General features: G+C 44.0%; 1 protein-coding gene across 1 annotated transcript in view; it reads right to left on the reverse strand.

Moving 5' to 3' along the window:
* The window catches only part of LOC113406861 (LHFPL tetraspan subfamily member 6 protein), a 189,236-nt gene that overhangs the window by 11,609 nt on the left and 153,197 nt on the right, over nucleotides 1-24,430 (reverse strand). The window contains exon 3 of the mRNA XM_026653653.2: nucleotides 7,607-7,705. Within this exon, the coding sequence (XP_026509438.1) occupies nucleotides 7,607-7,705 (99 nt within the window). The remainder of the gene's footprint in view (nucleotides 1-7,606; nucleotides 7,706-24,430) is intronic.

Genomic DNA, 24,430 nt, shown 5'->3' on the forward strand with positions numbered 1-24,430 from the left:
GGGGAGAATCCGTCAGTGACTAGGGGCTCAAGAGGTCTGATTCCAGTTTCAGGGTCTAGGAAAGCTGGACGGCAGCATCCCACACCAGAAGGAGGGGTGTCAGATAAGATGCCAGGAGTATGCCTTAGAGTCCCAGAGCTAGAAACAGTGACTAGCTTTTATCCCACACCCAACTCGCTTGGAAGCATGTGGTACCCAGAGACTGAGTCCACTCACAACAGACTCCACGGGGGTGGGGAAGGGGACTGGGTCATATTGTAACACTCTCCATTGAAAGCCTGTCAAGCTTTTGCAGCAGCACACAACTTCCATAATATGCCTCACAACAAGGAAATGCCTGTGTCTGAAGAGCTCAATCTGCCAAAGCAAAGTGAGCAAAAAGTAGAGGCTAATAGAGTACTAATAGAGAGAGAAGATGCTAAGAACATCTCATCAAGACCTATTTCTTTTAGTTAAATCTTTGAAGGCTCAAAGCAGTGGAGCACAGCAGGTTTGAGATCACTGTTGCCTTTATTTGCAAAGGCTAAACCTTGCACATTTAAAAACAAAAAGTTACACTAGAGTCCATTGTGTAGTAAAATAAAAGCAAACCTCAATGAATGGGACAAGAGTGTCTGCAGGATGCTCTAATATCTACGATCACAGACCAGAAAAAAGTTGAGCACAGGAAGATACCATGAAATCTAGCCAATTGTACAGTAATATTCCAAGGAAAGTGGTGAGAGCCCCATGTCTGGAAAAAAGGAAAACTACAGTGGACTAAGCATTTGATAACATACTGACACGCAGAAATATACGTTCTAGGTGTCACCTTATCATTTCAGGACTATCCCACTAAATGCCAGCTAATGCTCAGTATTGCAAGTCAAACTTAATATGTGGTGTTTATTTTAAAGTCATTTAGAGCTGATGTAAAAAACATTCTTTGGTGGCACCTCTGGTGGATTTGTATAGATAATTATAGATTATATCCCTAGAGATTCTGTTCAAAACTGGTCTTGGAGGTGATTATCAAAAACACAAAAGGCAATGAATAATGATAATACCTAGCACTTTTCATCAGTAGATCTCAAAGTGCTTTACAAAGGAGGGTCAGTATTATCACCACCATTTTACAGATGGGGAAACTGCACAGAGACAAGGTCACCCAGCAGGGATGTAGCAGAGTTGGGAATAGAACCCACATTTCTTAAGTCACTGTCTAGTGTGCTATTCAAGGGACCCAACTCCCATTGAACAGCAAAAGGAGTTGGGTGTCTTACTCCTATTTTTGCCCTTGAAAGTCTCCTCTGACCCATACAGACTCCCCCGGTTTTTAAGGAAAGCAGCAGCATTTCAGAAACTTTTCACAATGGTGGTTTAGATTTTGCAAAATCTAAAAGCTGTCGCAAGTATTTTGTACAGTCCTAATTTTAATGCAAATTTCTTCTGATTCTTGACAAGCTCTCACCAACCTGTCAAACCTTTCTCTGCTGGGAACTTTTCAGCTGTTACTCCTGCGTGATGTGGTGGTGTGTTTTTAAGTACTGCATCTAGCCCAGACAAAATTAAATGTGCTCTAAAACTGTTTGGTTGAGATCCTTTTAGAGAAAATGACTTGCTAATTGCTCTTGCTGTAAATATGATCCTGTATATCTGAATCAACTTAACTTCTTTCAACTAGCAGCTCAGAACTACAATGGAGCTCTGATCTTGATTGGGGCCTTTGGGCAGCTCCACAATATAAATAATGAATAAATAACAATAACAGCATATGCTACAACAGGAGATGGGAATGACTTTGATCCTTCCCTATATATTTGTGGAAGAATAAGAATCCCTTGGCACTTATGCTCCTTGCTTATGACTGGTGTATCATTTGTGCCAACTGGGGTAGCCTGCAACCAAATACTAATTTAGATAATTTATTATTGTAGCTTCTTTCTGACAAAAAAAGCAGTAGTGCATGAGTCTAGTATATTGCAGGGTCTTCTACCGATATGCCCCAGTCTATCCATCCATCTAGGTAGGTTATCACACCATCCCCATTTCCACAGAGGCTGAGTCTATGGATGTTGTTTGATCCGTGATAGGACTACATGAATTCTACCTGGGCGTATATATTCAGCTAAAACACAACTCCATTTGTGTATGCATTGATCTGTACCAATATTTTCTTTTGATTGAAAAATGTAGATGTTGTACATTGTGTTACCCACCAAACCCAACTGAATAAAATGCACTTGAACACAGTTCACTTTTAAACAAATTTCAAGGAAAGCATCAAATTGTGGGGCACGCCAAATAGTGCCAAGTCAGGGTTTCTGGAACAGTATACAAAAATCCACTTATATGTAGATTAAAAGCATGAATAGTTTTCCTGCAGCCATATTAAATGCCACTTTGAAATTTACGTATAAGTGCGGTTTTGTTTTCCCTTCACAATATGACCTATCTCGGCTGTATATGGGGTGTCTAATTAGTCCGATGCCTTTGTCAATGTTCCTGCAAACATGGAGAAGCACTTCTTATCTAATGTACCTGTAACGCCGACAGACCCTGGTCATTGTTGGGCAGGATCAAACCGGGGACCTTTGGAGCTTAGTGCATGAGCCTCTACTGCATGAGCTAAAAGCCAACTGCTTGTTAGCTAAGGCTATAGAGCAGACTCATTTTCTCTCTCTCTCTACGTGGTCTCGGTGCCACTAGATGAGACAGAACACCACACCCAGGAGATGTGTGGGTTACACATCCACTAAGGATTATACACTGTTGCTATTTTCCCTGTCTATCTGTGTGCAAAGTACATCTATATCATTTTGTACTTGGGGAGTTGCGTTTCTTTTCTTAAACCCACTACGTTCAACTGTTAATTCCTGAAGATTTCTGGCTAGCCTTGTCTTATATGATGCAAAATTCAGCCACTTTTTTTTTTATCTCATGACTTGAAATCCCAGACTCACCACCCCATTCTTCTCATCCACCCATCCTAAAGATCCAGCACCAGGTCAGTCATCATCTTTCTCCAGACTGCCCCAGTCCTCCTCCCACCAAGTAGTTCCCAGCTCCCTCTCCAGTTAATCCATTTTGCTGTCCTGGCTTTGACCGCAACTGGGGCTCCCTTAGGTCACAACAGATCCTTCTCAGCCTTTGCTGCTTCCTGCAGCTCAACTCCTGGCCCACACTTCTTGCAGCAGCTCCACATCAATTCTGTCAGTCCTAGCAAGTTCTCTAGAGTGCTCCAGTTGTTTTCTGCCACCATTGGGTGTTGACTCAATTCCTCGTTAATTTCTCTATTTGGTTTCTCATGTACTGTTCCTGCCACCACCTTTCTCTGCACCATCCTCAGAGGTATACAGATAGCCTCCTCCCTGGATAGTTAATTTGTTACAGACTAATGGGTCAGTTGCAGAAAACTTGCTCAATATCCATTAAAATGTAGCATAGAGAAGTTTACATTCCTAACATGTTACTGTGGTGGAGGCCAAAAATAGCTTATTCTTGGCCCCTGTCCAGACCAGCAGAACTGGCCTGCTAGCCATTTTATAAGTGGTGATTATGCCTAAGAAATCATCACTTGATGTAACTAAGACAAATTTGCCAAATGCCATTTTGCCTTTAGCTTTCTCTTTTGGGGGAAGGTAACCCAGAAGATTGTGCTAGGGTAACTCTGGGTTCATCTAGAACAGTGGTTCCCAAACTTTAACAATCTGTGAACCCCTTTCACTAAAATGTCAAGTCTCACAAACCCCCTCCTAAAAATGAATATTTCCAGGGATTTTCTCCTTTACCTGAGTATAAATTATAAAAGCAGTGATCTTGGAAATATAAAATTTGTTTTTATGACATGCTTATTACACACTATTATTAATTATTATTTAGCAATGCAGTATTTTTATTACATTATGAAAACGGCAACACTCTTCCAAGATCTGACTTTTGTAGCTTGTATCACTTTTTGAATAAGCCTATTATAAGACAAGGCTCCTATGTTTCATCAAGGAGTATCAGATGTGAAACAGCATGAAAGTATTTAAGAAGCCAACTCAAAGAGTTCCTCCTACACAAGCATTCAGGTCTTGAGTAGTCCAGGCAAACAACGCACGTTACAACAAAGCTTCAACTTGTTCTTCATAATAATTTTAAAAACAATACTAGCTGCCTATTTAATTTTAAAAACAGCAAAAAATATCCACCTCCCTTTCCATTTCTTATAAGGATTCTTGAAGTTTATATCTCCTCAGTGTAATACATATGCTTGCTTTGATCTGCTTAGCTCTTGGAAGTCCAGGGGCTCCATGCTGCTGGCCCCATGCTGCCCGGGGACCCTAGGAACAGCTCTGTCCGCCATTAGGGAATTTTTTCCTGAGAACCCCTTGTAACATTTTGCGAACCCCCAGGGGTTCACGAACACCAGCTTGGGAACCACTGATCTAGAACCATCTGACTTCCTGAATCCCTGTCAGTCTAGTTCCAGTCCTAGAAACTGAGTTAACAACCTTGGCTGACAGTTACTAGTGAAAAATGAATGCCAGGTGTCTGTTCATTTTATTGGAGCTATCAGTAGTCTTTACTATGATGTTGCTGATTTGTCTGTGTGATTTGTTGTGGGTGGATGATTTTGTTGCCCAGTTCCACACTTTCCTTTCTGAAAGGCCTCAGAGTTCTCTTGGCTCATCTTATACAGAGTCCAATAGGGTTCCATTCTGCCACCGCTTTGGACCACCCATCTGTCTTTCAGGTGCTCCTCGGATGCCCATACTAGAGCAGCAGCTCTGATACCCTTGAAGAGGATGCAGCATACTCTCCTGCTCAGTGCCCGGCCAGCTCTCTGCCCTGGCAGACAACTAGCACCTGTGAGAGTATTAGCCTGGAGCAGGAGCTATGCTCCAACATGATTCTAGCTAGCTCCTGCACATGGGTGAAGGGGTGACAGAAGGAACTCCATACACAGGGCCGGCTCTAGGCACCAGCAAAACAAGCTGGTGCTTGGGGCGGCACATTTTTAGGGGCGGCATGGCTGGCGCCAGAATGCCGCCCCTAAAAATGTGCCCCGGCCGCCCTAGCTCACCTCCGCTGCTGCTGCCGCTCGCGCAAACAGCTGATTCGCGCGCCGCTACTCGCCGCCCCTCCCAGGCTTGAGAGCCTGGGAGGGAGGGGGAGACTCCGAGTGGCTGCGGCGCGGGCGCCGCTTCTCCCCCTCCCTCCCTCCCAGGCTTGAGAGCCTGGGGGGAAGAGGCGGGGCTGGGGATTTGGGGAAGGGGCGGAGTTGAGGCGGGGCCGGGGGTGGGGTAATTAAAAAACGGGGGGGGAGGGGTGGCCAAAATTGTTTTTGCTTTGGGCGGCAAAAATCCTAGAGCCGGCCCTGTCCATACACACCCGCCCGCTGCACACCCACTCAGAGGCTGACCAGCATCTGTCCCATTGCACTCACAGCTCACCTTTCTGTGCATATTGTTTAAATGCAACTTGTGTGCGGTTCTGGAGGCAACTGGTCCCACCGATTCAAAAGGAAAAATCAAATGAATGCTGCTTAATCAAATTAAATATTCAAATGAAAGCAATAATTACTCAAATGCATCTTGAGACTTAGTGAGACGGATTCTGTGAAACACCGGTTTTGGCCCTAAAGCTATAATGGAAACATCAGTCTCTAATGATTAAATAAAAAAGCCTAGGCTTGGGTTATCAGTAATTGTAAGGTTTAAATGAAAAGAAATGAGCAATCTGGCTAATATGCAGTCCCAGTACTCCACCTCTACCCTGCCAATGTCTTGGGTAACTCAGCACCAACATCCACCAATTTAAACTTGTAAAAATTCAAAACCAAGCATTTAAATTCAGACAAGGTATACTGAAGAGAGACTTAGCAGATTTCTGGTCTCATTATAATCTGTTAATTACTATGGTAACATAAGATTCTAACAGTCAGCACAACCAGGACTCTAGTCAAGCTTAGGTATGCATAAGAGATGCCTTATAGCCTTGAAATCCAGAAAATATGGGCAGAGTATCAAGCGTCACAATTATATGTCCCCTGTTCATATTCCTTATGAATTCCTGGAAGAAAAAGCTGACAGCTGAATTCTTTCAGAAGGGTTCTTTTATTGAATGTATTGTTACAATAGCCTGACTTATTCACATGCCAGGTTCATGAGTCATGATCTTGGGGACAAGAGAGGGCAAGGGGTGCTTCTAAACTCACTGAATTCACAGCTCTCCCACCAAGAAGTTATTTAAACATAAGATTATTCTAGGAACTTCTTGTAGCCGCTGCCATCAAAAAGAATTCAAGTTGCCACACAAAACATCTTTGTGTGGTGCTTTCCCAAGAAGGAGCAGAGAAATGTAGCTGTTTGCTGTACTTTGGCAAGAGCAAAATGGTGGTACTTAGAATGAAATAATTGAAATCAGAGATGCACAAGATCTATTAAGATTGTTCCCTGCAATCTACTTTCTAGTGTTCTGTCGCGTCTTAACCCGCAATGGAGTTCCTCTTCCTCTACTTACTTTGAGAGACCATTCCACAGTATTATTGATCTCGCTCTCAGGAAATCTGCCCTGATTGTTAACCTACGTCTTCCTTTTCTTAATTCCTCTCCATCCTTGGTGTTTGCATACTGCAAATATTCATAGAATAATTGAAGGAATTTTTATATTTCATTGGAAGAAAATATGTACTAAACATAGTAATAGCCAAGAATATTTGAATTAAGAAATTCATTTCAAGACAGGATAATGTTTTCAGAGGGCAGACTGGGGTATCCAGGCCAAGAGACTATTTTTGGCAATCTATGACGTTCAGGGCAATCTGTTGCATCCCAAGGTCAAAAGGTTTGCAGAGGTTCCTAAGTAGCTTTATGAGCCAAGGACAAATATCTCTCGGGGAGGGATGGTTTGGCTGTAGACCTGGTTACAATATTTGTGCAAAATGAAGAAATATTCTAGTTTTGTCCTTACCCCCACGGGCAAGAAAAGACTGATAAGTATGCCAGAGTCCTTTAGAGAGGGACTACTGCCAGGGAATTACGAACTCCACCAAGTGCAGGTCATGAAAGGATTCCCAGAGTGACCCCACTGATTTGCTTGAAGGAGTTGGAAGTGACGAAGTCCCTGCACATTTATTTGGACATTTGAGTTCAATGTACTTGAGCAGCCAATGGCATCTCTCCACGATTGGCCCCTTTATACCTCCCAGATGTAAACCATGAATTTCCCCCTCACAGTAAACCATGAATTCCCCCCTCCACACACACATGCAGCTAAAACTTCCATTGACTTTTTTGCTGCCATATGCCAAATTCACATCTAACCTGCTGTCTTCTGTCACCCCTCGGTCTCTTGATGTAACTGCTTCTAATTTCTCTTCAGAGAGTCTGCTTTCAAAAAGAGTTTTTCCTTTTGATGATATTTGTGATGTTCCATGGGAAAATATCAATAGTAAAGATCGAAGGAGTCCCATGCCGTATCACACTGACATGAAGCAATACAATAATATACACACCCGCATCCGGCAAATATGCAAGGACTGCTCCCAGTAAGCCTGCTCTCCAGGCTTCTCTCTGCGTTTAGAGACAATAGATGAGATCGAATTTAAAGGAACTGAGATCCATTGACAATTACTTACCCAATTCAAACTGGTTGGAAAGGTTGCCACAGGTCTGTCTAACTTCTTCACTGTCCCAACCCAAAGGATAGAGAGCACAGCCAGAGCCAATCAACAAGCCTACGGAAAGAAAGGAAAACAAGACTTAATACAACCCGCGACCATTACCATAATTAAGGCCTGCAGGTAAAATCAGTACTTGGAATTACATGAAAGGGTCACATTAACTTCTTATCATGAGGCACCTATGCTGGGAGCTCTGGCAAAGCATGCATCACTTTCTCTACTACTCCTTCTATTGTGGGTATGTCTACACAGTAATCTAGGGTTAGTGGGACCCGAGTCAGCTAACCTGTATCTGGGAACCTTGAGGGTCTACACTGCCTTTTAACCCTAGATACGGATTTTTTGACCCATGCTTGAACCTTGGGCTCTGATGTCCACACTACAGTGCACAGACCCGAGTCAAAGTAACTCTATGTCAGAGTCCCTAGCGCCCCTCCGTCCTCCGGTGTTGACACTCTAGCCCTATGAATGTGTTGCACTGTGGGAAAACTCTACTGCTCACCCTCTTTCCTAACTGTGACGGTGCTATTGATGGGACTCCGGTACCCATACGGAGCATGGGTACATAAACTGCATAATTAGCTCCTTTGGTGGCTGTCTCAGTAGGTTGACTGCAGTTTGAGGCTTTATACCAGGGGTGGGCAAGCTTTTTGGCCCGAGGGCCACATCTGGGTATAGAAATTGTATGGCGGGTCATGAATGCTCATGAAATTGAGGGTTGGGGTACAGGAGGGGGTGAGGGCTCCGGCTGGGGGTGCGGACTCTGGGGTGGGGCCGGAAATGAGGAGTTCAGGGTGCGGGATGGGGATCAGGGCTGGGGCAGGGGATTGGGGTGCTGGAGGGGGTCGGGGTGCAGGCTCTGGGTGGCACTTACCTCAAGCACCTCCTAGAAGCAGCGTCATGCCCCCACTCCAGCTCCTACGTGAAGGCATGGCCAGGCGGCTCTGTGCGCTGCCCCAGCCATAGCTGCCGCCCCTGCAGCTCCCGCTGGCCGTAGTTGCTGGCCAATGGTAGATGTGGCGGTGGCGCTTGGGGCAGGGGCAGCATGCAGAGCCCTCTGGCTGCCCTTACGCATAGGAGCCAGAGCGGGGGACATGCTGCTGCTTCCGGGAGCTGCACAGAGCCACAGCACGCATGGAGCGGGGCAAGCCCTGGACCCTGCTCCCTGGCAGGAGCTCAAGGGCCAGATTAAAACATCTGAAGGGCTAGATGCGGCCCCCGGCTTTATATATTAAACTACCATCTAATCTGAGAACTGGGCTCTCCACCTCTACGCTGAGTCACATTGGCAGGAAAATGCCCGTGTGCACCTGTTCTGAGGCTAACGAGGACATCAGTCTCCAGGAGTATCAAACTATTAAAGTGAAACTTTGCAATTCTTCATTTTTAAAATGGGACATTCAAAAATGGGAAGGTTGGTTTTTTATTTATTTTTGTCTGTTTGTTTTGAACTTTGACATAAAATGTAGGTTTCAGAGGAAAAACACACACACACCCCAGCCTGGCCCTTCCGGCTGTGGAGCGGTGTGCTCCAGCACCCCCTGGGGATCCCTCCTCCCTGCCCCCTTTTCAGCCCGGGAGACAGAGATAAGGCTCCCTGGGAGGCTGGGGGAAGTTTTGGGGCCGGATCCCACTCATGGCACTCACAGTGCACGGGCACCCCTGCACACGCAGCCCCAGGGAGACCTGGGAGCAAGCGACAGAGAGTGGAGCAGGACCAAGTGGCTGCCCTGCAGGGCTGGGAAGGGGCAGAGCCTCCATCTTGGCTTGGCTTGGGGAGAGATGACGTCCAACATCCTGGCAGCCACCTCCTGCCTGTCAGCTTTGCTCCCTGCTGCAGGCAAACTCTGCACAGCAGAGGAGGAAGTTTGGGGCTGGCTCCCGCTTGCTGCCTGACAGTGCATGCTGCCCAGGCATCCCTGCACACACAGCCCCAGGGAGGGTTGGGGGGGCAGGGCAGGGCAGAGAGCAGAGCAGGGACTAAGCGGCTGCCCTGCAGGAAGGGGGGCTGCCCTGCAGGAAGGATGTTGGGGGTAATCCCTCCCGCAACTAGGCTGAGCCGGGAGCTTTGCTGCTCCCCATCCCTGCAGGGCAACCACTTAGTGCCTGCTCCACTCTCGCCCCGCCTCCCACCGTGCTCCCTGGGGCTGCATGTGCAGGGGCGCCCAGGCAGCATGCACCAAAATCTGGCTGTGCTCTTGTGACCGGGAAGCAGCTCTCTTTGCAAAAAGCTTCTTCTGATCCGTCTCCACTGAAAACCTTGCAGGCTCTCTGATAGTGCCCTTGCAGACTGGTGCTCAGCAGACAATGGGTTAACACTGACCTAAGCTGCTGCCCTTTGCAAAGGAAGGTGTGGCTTCCATCTGCAACAGAGTGCAATAGACTGCACCACAGATTGTCGGCATAGAGAGGACTAAGAAAGTTGCCTCAGGGAACTCTGGGATACATCCAGAGAATTTACAGAACCCAAGTCAATCCAGGGCTGCGTGCACACAGGAAAGCAACCCTAGGTCCCATCTTAACATGGGCTCGGACCCTCCAGCTCTTCATGGTCCTGGGACCCTAGGTTCAAGCCTTAGGTTAACACAATTGGTGTGTGGATGCAAGGCAGATTAGGCTAGAGCCCGGGCTCTCGCCTGTGCTTACACTGCTGTGTAGACATACTCTGTGAGTCCAGTGGTAAAGAAACTCTGTAGCTAGCTTGGATTTAACTTTTCCTTTTTATGCTTCAAAACTGCTACATATTTTGTTTGGAAAATTCAGCATACGGTTAAACAGGCGCCACGTTAATCACAGCATTTAAAAGATGATTGCTTCTGATTAATTAATACAACAATCAGTCATGCTCTATAATTGTTCCAACATGAAAAAGTAAACCAACAATCAAGCCTAACCATTCTAATCCTTCATTCCTCTTCTCCTCTTTCACATAGTCCAGGGCCAAAATAGACTGACTTAATGTCACTTGATCAATTCATATCTCCGGAACCCAGAACATACGATTTTCATAAACCATTTCAGCAAAAGCAAGTGAACTCTTGAACCACTTCACCTATTACTGTACTATGTTGAAAGCTTAACATTCACATGTTCTGATTTGTCAGCCCCTCATGCCACTCAGAATGGATGAGTATTTTGCCAGAGTGTCTCTTCATAAGAGCTTCACAAGGCCATGATCATTGCGAAGATGTAACATTTTTATCAAACTTTCTTCTCAGCTGTTGCTGCAGCTGCTGCTGAAAGGGCAGTGTCCAGCTGGTGATGGTGAACTTTTTGTTGCAGCTTTAAAAGGGGAGACTCTAGAGGGCATTTAAAAATATACTGCATAGTTTTATTTTTTAACTTCATTTTGATAATGGTCTTGTAGAAGCATGATAATTAATTATGACTTACATTAGCTCAGGGGCACATGACACTTTGCAGATTTATAGGTCAATAAGATCATTACAGAGCTTGCAATCTAGAGGCGCAATCATAGAATATCAGGGTTGGAAGGGACCTCAGGAGGTCATCTAGTCCAACCCCCTGCTCAAAGCAGGACCAATCCCCAGATTTTTACCCCAGTTCCCTAAGTGGCCCCCTCAAGAACATAAGAACATAAGAACGGCCGTACCGGGTCAGACCAAAGGTCCATGTAGCCCAGTATCCTGTCTGCCAACAGTGGCCAATGCCAGGTGCCCCAGAGGGAGTGAACCTAAGAGGTAATGATCAAGTGATCCCTCTCCTGCCATCCATCACCACCCTCTGACAAACCGAGGCTAGGGACACCATTCCTTACCCATCCTGGCTAATAGCCATTAATGGACTTAACCTCCATGAATGTATCCAGTTCTCTTTTAAACCCTGTTATAGTCCTAGCCTTCACAACCTCCTCAGGTAAGGAGTTCCACAAGTTGACTGTGCGCTGCGTGAAGAAGAACTTCCTTGTATTTGTTTTAAACCTGCTGCCTATTAATTTCATTTGGTGACCCCTAGTTCTTGTATTATGGGAATAAGTAAATAACTTCCTTATCCACTTTCTCCACATCACTCATGATTTCATATACCTCTATCATATCCCCCCTTAGTCTCCTCTTTTCCAAGCTGAAGAGTCCTAGCCTCTTTAATCTCTCCTCATATGGGACCTGTTCCAAACCCCTAATCATTTTAGTTGCCCTTTTCTGAACCTTTTCTAGTGCCAGTATATCTTTTTTTAGATGAGGGGACCACATCTGTACGCAGTATTCAAGATGTGGGCATACCATCGATTTCTATAAGGGCAATAATATATTCTCAGTCTTATTCTCTATCCCCTTTTTAATGGGGATAGAGAAACATCCTGTTTGCTTTTTTGACCGCCTCTGCACACTGCGCGGACATCTTCAGAGAACTATCCACGATGACTCCAAGATCTTTTTCCTGACTTGTTGTAGCTAAATTAGCCCCCATCATATTGTATGTATAGTTGGGGTTATTTTTTCCAATGTGCATTACTTTACATTTATCCACATTAAATTTCATTTGCCATTTTGTTGCCCAATCACTTAATTTTGTGAGATCTTTTTGAAGTTCATCACAGTCTGCTTTGGTCTTAACTATCTTGAGCAGTTTAGTATATCATCTGCAAACTTTGCCACCTCACTGTTTACCCCTTTCTCCAGATCATTTATAAATAAGTTGAATAGGATTGGTCCGAGGACTGACCCTTGGGGAACACCACTAGCTACCCCTCTCCATTCTGAGAATTTACCATTAATTCCTACCCTTTGTTCCCGGTCTTTTAACCAGTTCTCAATCCATGAAAGGACCTTCCCTTTTATCCCATGACAACTTACTTAAGAGCCTTTGGTGAGGGACCTTGTTTGAACTCACAACCCTGGGTTTAGTAAGCCAATGCTCATGTCTTTTACGTAGTGCATGGAGCACTGGGCCAAGCTTCAGGAGACCTGGGTTCTATTCCCAGCTCTGCCACTGGCCTGCTGGGTGACTGGGGGCAAGTCACTCAACCTTCCGTTGCCTCAGTTTCCTCGTCTGTGAAGTGAAGACAATGATACTGACCTCCTTTAGAAAGCACTTTGAGATCTACTGATGAAAAGTGCTCTATAAGTGCTAGGTATTAATAATATATAGGCATTGGCCCCTTTTGGGGCAGTGCAGAACTGTACCAATTCAGGGGGAGCTCTGGGAGGAATTCTCACGCAGGATCCCCTTGGAGTTATTTGTCTATCTAGGAGGTACTTGTTTTGTCACATCACCCTAGCATCTGAGCTCCTCGCAATACTAAGGAGTGTAGCCTTACAACACCGCTGGGAGGTAAGGAAACAGAGTTATCTTCATTTTACCGCTGGGGAACTGAGGCATGAAGTGACTTGCCCAAGAACAAACAGGAAGTTTGGGACAGAACCAGGATCTCCTGAATCCCAGTTTCATGCCTTAGCCCCAAGACCCTCTTTCCTCCCCTTAGGGCAAACGATCAGAAAAGCAATCAGGTTTGCTAGTCAGGTTACTTTGTCTCATCTCACTCTTGAGACTATGCAACATCCATGAGACCAGGGCTCCACTACTTCCTGTGAGGTGTGTACAGAGGGACACTGCTGCTGTAGCCTTCCTAGCTTGCCCTCTGTGACGTGCCATGATACTGGCCCCACTGAAGTCAATGGAAATTTTACTTTGGACGTCACCTGGGCCAGGATTTCACACTAGGAGGGAGCAGTACCTGTGTTGAAAAAACACAGATGCTGCAATTGTACCTGGCCACTGCTCAGGGCACGAAGCTTCGAGTCTTTCCATCCTCTTGCATAACCTTAGGGCAGCCAGGCACAAAGGCCCTAAATAAGGCACATCGTCATAAACAAAGGATGACAACAGATGATGGAGGTGGGGTAGAGAAGACAACAGACAATAAAAGGGGAGGACAATCCGCACTGTTGGAGCATAAGAATTCAGATCCGGTGTGACTCGTGCTTATGGGCCAAATTCAGCTCTGGTGTATGCAGACACAGTTTCACTGGCATCAATGGAGATGCATCTGTTTACACCAAGGTTGAATTTGGCCCTTTCTGTTTTTCTTTCTTTCACTGTCGTTCCAGATTTTTATTTGTAAGTTTTGTCCTGTTGTCTTTAAACAAGTATATCAGGCGTGAGAGAGGGAGTGGTTAGCATGGGCAGGAGATTAACAAAGGAAGGGGAGGGGTGTTCTAAGGTAGGATCTGAAGGGAAAAAGGGTAGTTCTTTGGTACCTAGCAGAAGGGATGCTGTTGTGGGGATATGGGACAGTCTGAAAGAAAGACACAGAATGATGAGCAGAAGAAGGAAACAAAGGACTAGAACAGGGGTCTCAAAGTCAATTTACCTTAGGGCCAGTGCCAGTCCTCAAATCCTCCCAGCGGGCCAATAATGTCACTGAAGATGGTGTTCAGAAAAGAAAACGTTTATATTGTATTTTTTATTTCAAATTTCTTAGAAATAATAAAACTGTCATACAACTTTATACAATTCTTCGCCTGTCAGAGAGTTTTTAGTGTTTGCCAGACACCTCGCAACGCCTCAGTTCTATCAGTTTGTTGATGTTTGGCCTCAGTGACTGAGCAGTTGAAACCTTCAGGATTGCAGCAAGGTGTGCATCAGATAGTTGTGTTCGGTATTTTGACTTGTTTATATTCATTGTGGAAAAAAGTGACGCTGCCTCCCTGGCTGACTCTGCCTGACAACTAATGGGGAGGTTCTCAGGTCGCAGATGGCCTGCGGGCTGGGACTTTGAGACCCCTGGACTAGAACATCAGCCATGTTCTGGTGCTGTTCAAGCAATGACTAAAACATCAGCAGGGGAATGTGATTGGGGAGAGCTGGGCAGAACCTGGAATAAGGAGTTTGAACAGAAAGCACTAGGGAGCAAGTGAAGGGTCTAGAAGAGGGGAAGACATAGTTGGGGGAGCAAGCAAAGAAGATATTTTCTCTTCCTGACCATATTTTTTTGGAAAACTTTAACTTTAATAGTGGGAGCATAAAATTAACCTAGTGTTGTTTGCTTCCTCCAACATATAGTAGCGGATAATCTCAGCATATCCATGAGCCTACCCCTGCTGCTCTAGGGATATCTTTGATATTTATCCAAGGCTGCAGAGCCAGCAGAAGCAGGTAGACTGACATAAACAATAGCCGCTTTGAATTATGTTCTCAGTCAATTTTAAACATATAGTGAGTAGAGGTTGTTCCCCAAGCAGTAGCAGTCGTAATGTAGGCCCAAACAGGGCCTCTCAGACTAGGACTGAATATTTACAACGTATATAAATGTTTAGAGACAAAGGTCTTCCAATCATTTTGTAACATTTATGGCCTGATTGCCAAAGGTTCTGAGCAGCCATAGCTGTGAGTGAGGTCAATGAAAGCACCTCACCTCTCAAAAACATAGCTACAAGAGACTGGGAAAGCACCAAGATACTAAAGAAAGCCCTAAGCTGCAAAATGGGTCCTGGGAATTCCTCCTCCTTCAAAACTCCTTCCATTCAAAGCCAGCTCAGCACCCTGGCAGTCAAGTGAAAGGAATATTAACATAACAATGTTATTCCTGCCAAGAATGCAAAACAAACTGTTAGACAGCCCTTGCCAGTTACTCTCATCAGGTGGTAAAAATGTACAGGCTGCATGTTAAACTCATAAAGGGCTGTTTGTTTCCAGTTCAATTTAGGTTTAGTTTCCGTGACAGTGTTTTTTCCACAAATACTGCTCCAAACATTTCCCACCCCCATCCCCCTTTTATAGGCCAACCTCTTCCAAACATCCTGTTCTGAGCATTCTCTCCAACAGCACATTGGGATACCGTGACTCTGTGCCTTTGGGAAGCTAATCTTTTATGCTCTTTCTTCACATAACTTAACTGCAACACAGAGGGCGGGGGAATGGCTTTCTCTGGAGGTCACCTAGATATCATTCTCTATTGGCCAGATGGGAATACAATGTAAGCGGTGCTGCCAGCTTTCTGTATCAACAGCATTCACAAATATTTTATATTTGCAAAATTCTCACGGACCAGTGACCTAGAAAACGACACTCCTAGCTCAGCTACAGAAAGCTGACCATTGAAGTGTCTGCTCTGGAACATACTATCATTATATATATTGTTAACTATATTTTGTCTCTCAATTGTAATAACTTCCTAGAAGGAAGAATATTGCCTATTAATTTTGAGCTCACGCCTGTTCCCAATGAAGTCGATGGCAAAACACCCAGAATTGGATCTTTTTGTCCTTTAGTTGACAAGGATTGTGTTTTGCTGGATCCCTAATACAGCAAAAGCCCAAACAGGCTTCTTTTTGTCCTGTTTTCTGTCTCTGCACAACATGTTGGACATCACGTGCATGGCTATAAGACAGGTACTACAGAGCACTGGGCAGAACTCATTCACTGATTTTGGTGTGGTGGCTTTTAATTCCTCGGTGACACAGCAGTGGATTTAAATAAACCTTACATCTGTAGCCTAGGGGACATTCCAGGGCAAGCAAGCCGCATTTCTGAGCCTACACAAGTCCACGGCAATCTTTTCAAATATTCCCAGGCTCTCTCTTTTTCTTGTGGTGAGACCTGTATTCTACTCCTGGGTCTGTCACAGACCCCTTTGTGACTTTAATTTCTTCACTTCAGCCTCCTTACCTGTAAAATGGGGATAATAATTCTAGTTTATATTACAGGCATGTTGTGAATCTAAAACAACAGATGTTTGTAAAATATTTTGGGATCCTCAGATGAATAGGGCTATACAAGTGCAAAGTTTTATTTATTAATTATTAATTATTTTTATTATTATTATTATTATTATAAATGTGTCAAAACACATCCCATATATTCATTAGAAGAAAGTATCTGTTCTCAGATACAGCATATATCTCCCACTAAAAGTATTTAAGGTCCCCATTTGTATATATGAGGGCCCAGTTTGGCTCAAAGTATGCTGATATATCTCTCTTCAGTTTTCCTGGTGTAAGTTTTTTGGGTCAGCTACTGTCATTTACTATGTGTTCGTAAATTACCTACACAGAAGTACGCTGACCTAGATGAGACCACTAGCAATATAAATGAATAATATAATAAATACTGTTTCTGTGTTTCAGCTTCCTTTTTGGTCCTTTCACCAAACTAGGAAATGCTGGGGCCTGGCAGAGTCTAAACATCACAAATCAAAGGAAGCATCTTGCCATGGCGAAGGATTACACAGTCAAAGGCACTGGTTCTGTTCTGTTACTTATGTAAATCTGGAGGAATTCCATTGAAGTTAATGGGAAGAAACCAGCATGAAGCCAGTGTGAGATCAGAAACAAAGCCTATCATGTATACACAGTACTCGTAATGTGGTACTAATTGATAAAAAATCTAAGGTATGGCTGGCATGACCCTTGAAATGTTAAGCTGCTCCAAAGGACATGCAGCAGGAGCAAGCAGTGCTCTTGCAAATGATTGCACTGTGTTAAAAATAGTTCACATTTTCCAATGACTAACCCATTGCACTGATTTCTGATTCTTACTATTTTTGTGTCACCCAGGAACTAATAAGCCAAAATGAAAACAGCAAATAATTGTGTGAAGACCAGATCAACTCCCCATTCCAAAGAGAGACAGCTCTCCCGCACTCAGTGAGCTGTTGTATTTCAGCAACAAGCAAACATTCCGTTTCTTTTGTGGAGTATAAGTCAGCCACTGTGGTTTCCTTTATCTATAAGTCTGCACTGACTTCTGACTCCAGGCAGTGACAATGAGATCAATCAGGAAGCTGCCACCTAACTTCACGGCTTCCCTAGTGAAAAATTGATGTAGCTAAATTGGCCCCTGTCAGCCAAGAACTGTTTTTTTATTAATCCAGAACAACCAATATTGCAGAGCTTTCCACATTTCCTAACAGACTCTGTAAAATCAAAATAGGATTAGCTTTGCTTAGACATCAAGCTTATGATGAGACCCAGAAGCACAGGCAGCAACGGCTTGAGTGCAGAGAGCAAGGAAGATATAACAGCCAGAGAGGTATGTGCCAGTGGTTCTTTGTGCACTCTCTTTAGTGAATACTGAAACAACCCGAGCCCAAATGGACTGTTCAGTGCATGGAGCCACATGACAGTAAGATGAATGGGGTTTAATTACAAACATACATACAGAGGGTGTCTCCTTGACATTTTCGAAGTAGTCAAGAAGAGTTAGACTCACAGAGTCCATTAATTTTAATGGGAGGTAGGTGTCTAAATCCTCTAGACTCCTTTGAAAAGCTCTGCCTCTCGTTTAACACTTGCAAGAAGACTACGCATCTGATCCAAAGCCCACTGAAGTCAATGGAAAGACTCTCATTGAGTTTAACCGTTTTTGGATCAGCCCTATGGCACCTATCCTGTAATCCGACTGGCACTAGTGAAGCCCCATTGACTTCAATGGGATGCTGCGTAGTTGTAAGTATCCACCTGGATCAGGACCTGTATGAGCATCAAGCCTGTTTACTATAATCTCCAGTTATTTTCAACCCTGATACTTTAACACAAAAGTTTGCAGACAATTCAGCTAGCCACGAAAGCTTATGCTCAAATAAATTTGTTAGTCTCTAAGGTGCCACAAGTACTCCTGTTCTTTTTGCGGATACAGACTAACATGGCTGCTACTCTGAAACAAGGAATATTGTTTGTCCCACTTAAGAGCTAAGTTAAATCAAACTGCCCTGAAAGCAATGAAAAACCCTAACCTAATTGGAAAGTTCAGCGGAGAGCCGACACCAATTTAATTCCAGCGTGCACACCCTGGTCTGCCCTATAGTTAGAGTATTTAGCTTGCGATGCTTTCCAACTCTCCACACCCAGCCATGCAGCTGCTTAACATGCTTAGAATGCCTGTGACATTCTTTAGAAAAAAGCACCCTGTTGTAATTACCATCATCTGTCATCTTTTGTTACCCTTTACAATCATCAAAAGAAAATGTAAAAAAAAGGAACAGGACCCATGTAGATGTGTCCATAAAATGCAGATGGATAAAGGAGAGTCCCAGCTTTCAGATGTGACGGGATCAGTCAGTAGAAGAGGTCTAGCTTGTCACTGCAAAACCTGTGGAGTAATGAGCATATCTAAATCTGTTTTGGATGACATGCTGGGTCATGGAGGATGAGCTGGCACTATAAGCAGCCCTCTAGAGTGATTTCACAACTGGAAGTGAAGGGCTTCTTACTCTGTGCACAGGCCAGGAATCTGTGAATCACTTCCTTCATTCTGATAGTCATGGCTAGCTTTAAACACAAGCAAAGCAAGCAGCCACCTGGGCCCTCCTCTTTTGGTGGCCACACTCACCATGAGAGCTCTGCTGTTCCCGGCTTGACCATATCTCTCATGCCAGAAGCAGGACTGTAGAGAGGCTATACCTAGCCTGATTGCTTTCTTTCCTTCACCTGCAAATCAGAAGGCAGGGCCTCATGATAGCATTTGTACTAGAGTTTGCTAGGATGATTACCCAACCTCTCCAGTTGCACATGAATGAGTCAATCAGGTCAGCTGGTTCCTAGAATATAATCTATGCATTGTTTGGTGTAGAACCTAATACAGTTAAATCGGCCTTAAGCAACCAGAGAAGAGATTGGATGCCTAGAAGATCTGGGGCCCCCTTCTCCTGCCATAGGATGCAAGAACCTCAGTGGGAGTTCCTTGTTTGCTATGGTAGAAACTAGAACCCTGGAGTGAAACCTTGTCCCCACTGACGTCAACAGGAATTTTTCCAATGACTTCTTAATTAAAGGTAGAACAAAATTGTACTGGATTTGGGGGATACTTAAAAGTGGTTGCTTAAGGCTAGGCTGTTTCATAGCAGTGCTCCTTAGCACAGGATTCAGTGTATTACCAAATTCTCACACTGGAATAGAGAAGGGAAGTGGGGACAGACAGATGAGCCCAGAATGTGAATCTTTCCCACTTAGGCCCTTCCTGGGGGACTGCATCCTGATGGGGTGGGAAGGCTTGTGTGTTCCAATGACCCTGTGAGCTATGTCATTTTTAGTTCTTTGTAGGGTCACCTAAGCTAGACCGGTCAAAAGGTAGAGACCAGACATAAAGCAGCCCACTCTTCCTCCAGGTTGGGGTTAAGCAATAGGCCAACAACCTGCCCTCATAAAAAATCTAGTTATAGAAACTCATGATGTTCCCTGTTAAGCTTTAGAAAGCTCCCAATCCATTTCCATCCCCACTACAATAGTTACCCCTTTTACTCAACCTAAACAAGCCTCACTACCCTGGTGTGATCTCCAAACCCTATAGCTCCCTATGTTTTGCCCTTTCATTGGTCTTTAAGCTGGCAAGTTCCTCATTTGTTTTCTCTCATAAAACTACATAAAAAATACACAAGTAAAATTTGAGATGAATGGACAGGCAGCACCTGGATCGCAATCAACAGTCCTAAAATTGACATGGCAATAAACCGATTTAGCAGAGTGATGGGTAGTAGAATGATGAGTGACAGTGAGTGAGCTTCATCCACCCCCATTATAGACACATTGCTACAAAACAGACAATAAGCTTCATTATTGCTCATGCTGTAGGCATAACTAGCACTTGTATTTTACTCCCACTTTGGATTTTAAAAGTGCTTTATGTTTGTATGAATTGGAGTTTGTGACTGAAAACCAATTAACTTACAAGTAGTTGCTGTTTATGGCTGATACTGCTAAGCAGGGAAAAGGCAGACAGTAATTACGCTAGTGTCTTTGCACAGAACTAAGTTTCATCTTCGAAATTATAAAGCGATGATTTGTGGCATTAAGCAATCAGACAGCCACTCAGAGGTAAAATATTAACATCTATTAAAATCGTGGGAAATTGTCTGGGTCAGGACAAGCCTGAAACAATACATAGAGTGGATTAATAAGCCTAGAGACATTAACTAGCTTTGACTATGTTATAAACTCAGATCCATCACCATACTCCTTGAAGCCCCCTCTTATTATATTGCACACATGTGGCACGATGTCAGTCCATTTGATTGTTGTCTTACTTAAGGCCTGTAAAGAAAAGCCAAATCTTTAACTACTTTATCTCATCTCTTGAAAAGGAGGAACCTAAACACAGTACAGGATTCAATGGAGTATAATGGAAAAACTAATGGTGATCACTGGGGAAAGAAAGTGGTACTGATAGCAGAGAGAGTGCTTAACTTCAGACTTGTCCTTTTAATCTTACTCCTTGAAACAGGCTTTGCTTTCCAAACAGGACACAAAGCCAATGGTGCTACACCACTTGTGGTCATTGATGAGCATAACACCTTTCACAGAGGTGTTAGGGACTTTATTCATTTTGTGTATCCTAAATCGAATTGTTTCCTAAATTCCAATCAGTTACACCCTACAAACCCACTGAAAGCAATGGGACTGCACAGGTGTCACTAAGGGCATAATCTGAAGGCAACAGTAAACAGATTGCACAGATGTAATTGAAAGCCCACAAAACCTTTATTAGTGGCAGTGAAGCATGAGATGAAAGGAACCCACCTTGACTTTTAAGATCCCAGGTTGAACTTGCAGGATAAACAGAAAAAACATCTTGACTTGAGCAAATTTGATGTGCAAGTCACTGAGAGAAAATAAAAACTGAACTGCATGATACCACTTTTATAGTAATTTTTTCAGAGAATAACCACCCTTTAAATATGTCCTTGTTTTTTTCTCTCTCTTATTTTTTTTCCTGAAAGTCACAGTTTGGGACATTACCAAAAAGAAATCCTTGTAAGTTTTTTTTTTTCTGGGCAATTCTAACAAACACTGCTCCATTGACAAATATTCGGGCCATCTGCTGTACCTGAAAGAAACTCATTCCTTTCAAGACAATTTTAATTATGATTTTACCCTTTCACATATTTTATCTGTAAGCCATTCTGAAACTTCAAGGATGACAAAGTTTTCACATTCCCATCTGTCACTTTGAGCTACAGTACTTACCAAAACAAGGTTCAAATGCAACATAGAGTTTGACTCTCGGTTTCATGCGGTTTAAAAAATCTCCTTGACATTATGTTTCTAAAGAATTTATCCATTATAAAAGGAAGCTTACAGCAGGGGGGGAGGCATAGCTCAGTGGTTTGAGCATTGGCCTGCTAAACCCAGGGTTGTGAGTTCAATCCTTGAGGGGGCCATTTGGGGATTTAGTTGGGGATTGATCCTGCTTTGAGCAGGGGGTTGGACTAGATGATCTCCTGAGGTCCCTTCCAACCCTAATAATCACATGAAAGTGAGATTGAGCTAAAGGATGTGGATTGTTGTGTCATTGGCTTAGCGATGTGCTCTTGCAACTAAACTGGATTTAAAGTGAAATCCTATATGACAGAGCAGCCAAATTCTGCTATCTTTACTCAGGCAAAACTCCCATTGACTTCAGTGGGAGGAGTGCCTGAGTAATGATTTTAGAGTAGGGCTCAAGTATGTACAATAAATTTAAAATACTTTAGACAAATGCTATTTTAATCAAAGTGGATTTGAGGATAGCTGCTGATCACCTGATGTTATAAATCTTATGCACTGTCCTCAAATTCAAGGGAGGCATAAAAATAAGGACAGATCACCAAACCATGTCTATTATCCTTCCATTGCTGTTTTTGGCATAACGAGTCATGCAGGCTCATTCGAAACAGTTCTCCTATAAATATGGATCTGCAGACTCTCATAAAACTCTCCTTTTATGGTGTTACAGTTAGGACTCCTATTCTCGCTCCTCTTGTATGTAGTTCCCCAGGGCCTCCTCTTCAGGCAGAAGTTCTAACATCCCGTTTTGCCTGTGATCTCCACCACAGAAATTCAACCACTTCTCCTTAGCTGTGAATCGGGAGGTTTTTTCCATCCGATAAGAAAACGGGAAGGTTTCCAAGTGCGATCTCTGGTATCTACCTTGTTGTACAACAGATAAAAACTTTGCCTCAGGATAGAAAGTTTTCAAACTTTTTGATCAAGAGCTTTAACTTTTCTAATAATTTTTTTGGGTGGGAGTAGGAAATCGGAGCAGCCCCCAACAGTGCATATGTGAGCTCCATTCTTGTGTACATTCACAAACATTACAGGGACAATTTTGCAGCCTCCTCCCATTTCCCCAGAGAGTCTGCAGACCCCCATTAAGGGAGTGTGGGTTAAAATCTGTGTATGAGAACCTCAGAGAAGATTGCGCTGACACACAGTTCAGTGGTTTCTATTGCAGGCTCCTACAGGTCTAGCTACTAAAGGGCCAAGTGTGCTGTGCTACTCCAACAAGGGGCGGTAAGGACACGAGATACCCCAGCACCACCCTTGTGTTTCCCCTGAGCACAGCAACTGTTCCCTCCTAGCTAAACACCCTACATGGGGAGGGGATGTTAGCGGGTGGACTTATGGCACAGGAGCTGGACACACACACTGGGGAATATGCAGTACTCCCTCAAGAGATGTTGCAATGGTCATAAATTCCAGAATTCCTCCCAGCCCTCCTCATAAGGTGGGGCAGTCCCACACCACACAGTGCCTTCCTGGTACCGCTTAAACCCTTGAAATAAAAACAACCCGCCTGGTCAGGATTTTTCTTCCAAACAGTCAAGCAGAAGGTTGGAGGGATCCTCAACTTAAACACATAGATAGCGGGGGAGGGGCCCAAAAATTCGAAAAGCTGTTGCCTCCAACATTCTGCTTTCTCTTTTGGCCCATTAGGCCCTGGGTTTTCAAACAGCACAAACTGCCCAGCTTTTCACTCCAAGCCCAGATCCCCAGGTTTCGTACAAATACATGCAGGCCTCTAGCTTTGTTAGCTTTCCTCCTTTTGTTTCATCAGTGTCCTGCCTGCAAAGGACACTTTCCCTGTTGTTCTGAGCCATTTTCACATTGTGAGCACAAGTTCCCTTTTGCATCAGACGTGAGAAAATCTCAGAGAATGATTACTGATGGAAGAGAACCGCCCCCCCACCCCCCTTTCAGAAAGTATATGAAAGAAGGCCCAATGGCAGCAAGAATAAAGAGGTGCAGACAGGAAAAGGCATTATAAATGCCTCTTAGATGCAAGCATCCTGCACAGCAAAAAGCTGCAATCCCCGCCAGCAGCTTTAGCTGTAGCCTGAGTGAGTGTATCAAAAGAGAATCAAACGTAGTTTTCAAAATCCTAACCTTATCTTTTGAACTGCCTGTGGGAAACAAATGCACAGTCTGTGACAGAGGGTGGGGAAGAATCTTCACTTCACTTTGATTTTCACTTGATCAAAGGTGGCATGTTCATTACAGCAGAGGAGCTTCAGGCTCCTGGAGGGAATTCCCTCACACAGGCTATCTTGTTACCTATGGGATAACAGCCCCGTTTGCTCTAATTGTTCCTGACAGCTTCTAAAATAATATTAAATACTTCAGATATTGTGAAGGGGAGGGGAATTAAAGCCCAGTTATGCTAATACATGGAATGGGAGTTAGTAAATGGCTGGATTGCTACTTGATGAAAGTAAAACTCATGGGGTAGAGGCAGTTGCTGATGCAGAAAGGTAATAAAACAGCCAGCATAATTTTCAAAACGCTGTGCATTAGGGGCCTGGCTTTCAGAGGTTCTGAGAACCTGCACCTCCCATATACCGCACCCAGGTGCCCCGCACCTTTGAAAATCAGGCCCTATAACTCTTTTTAGTTGTACAAATCCGATTCCAGGTACTACATAGCATCACCTTAAGCACCAGAATAGAACCCTAGTCGGAGAAGTTATGTGATCTTTAAATAAAATAGGTTTCAGAGTAGCAGCCGTGTTAGTCTGTATCCGCAAAAAGAACAGGAGTACTTGTGGCACCTTAGAGACTAACAAATTTAT

The sequence above is a fragment of the Terrapene carolina genome, unplaced genomic scaffold, assembly GCF_002925995.2.
Source record: "Terrapene carolina triunguis isolate 2854851 unplaced genomic scaffold, T_m_triunguis-2.0 Scaffold142, whole genome shotgun sequence".
NCBI lineage: Eukaryota > Metazoa > Chordata > Testudines > Emydidae > Terrapene > Terrapene triunguis.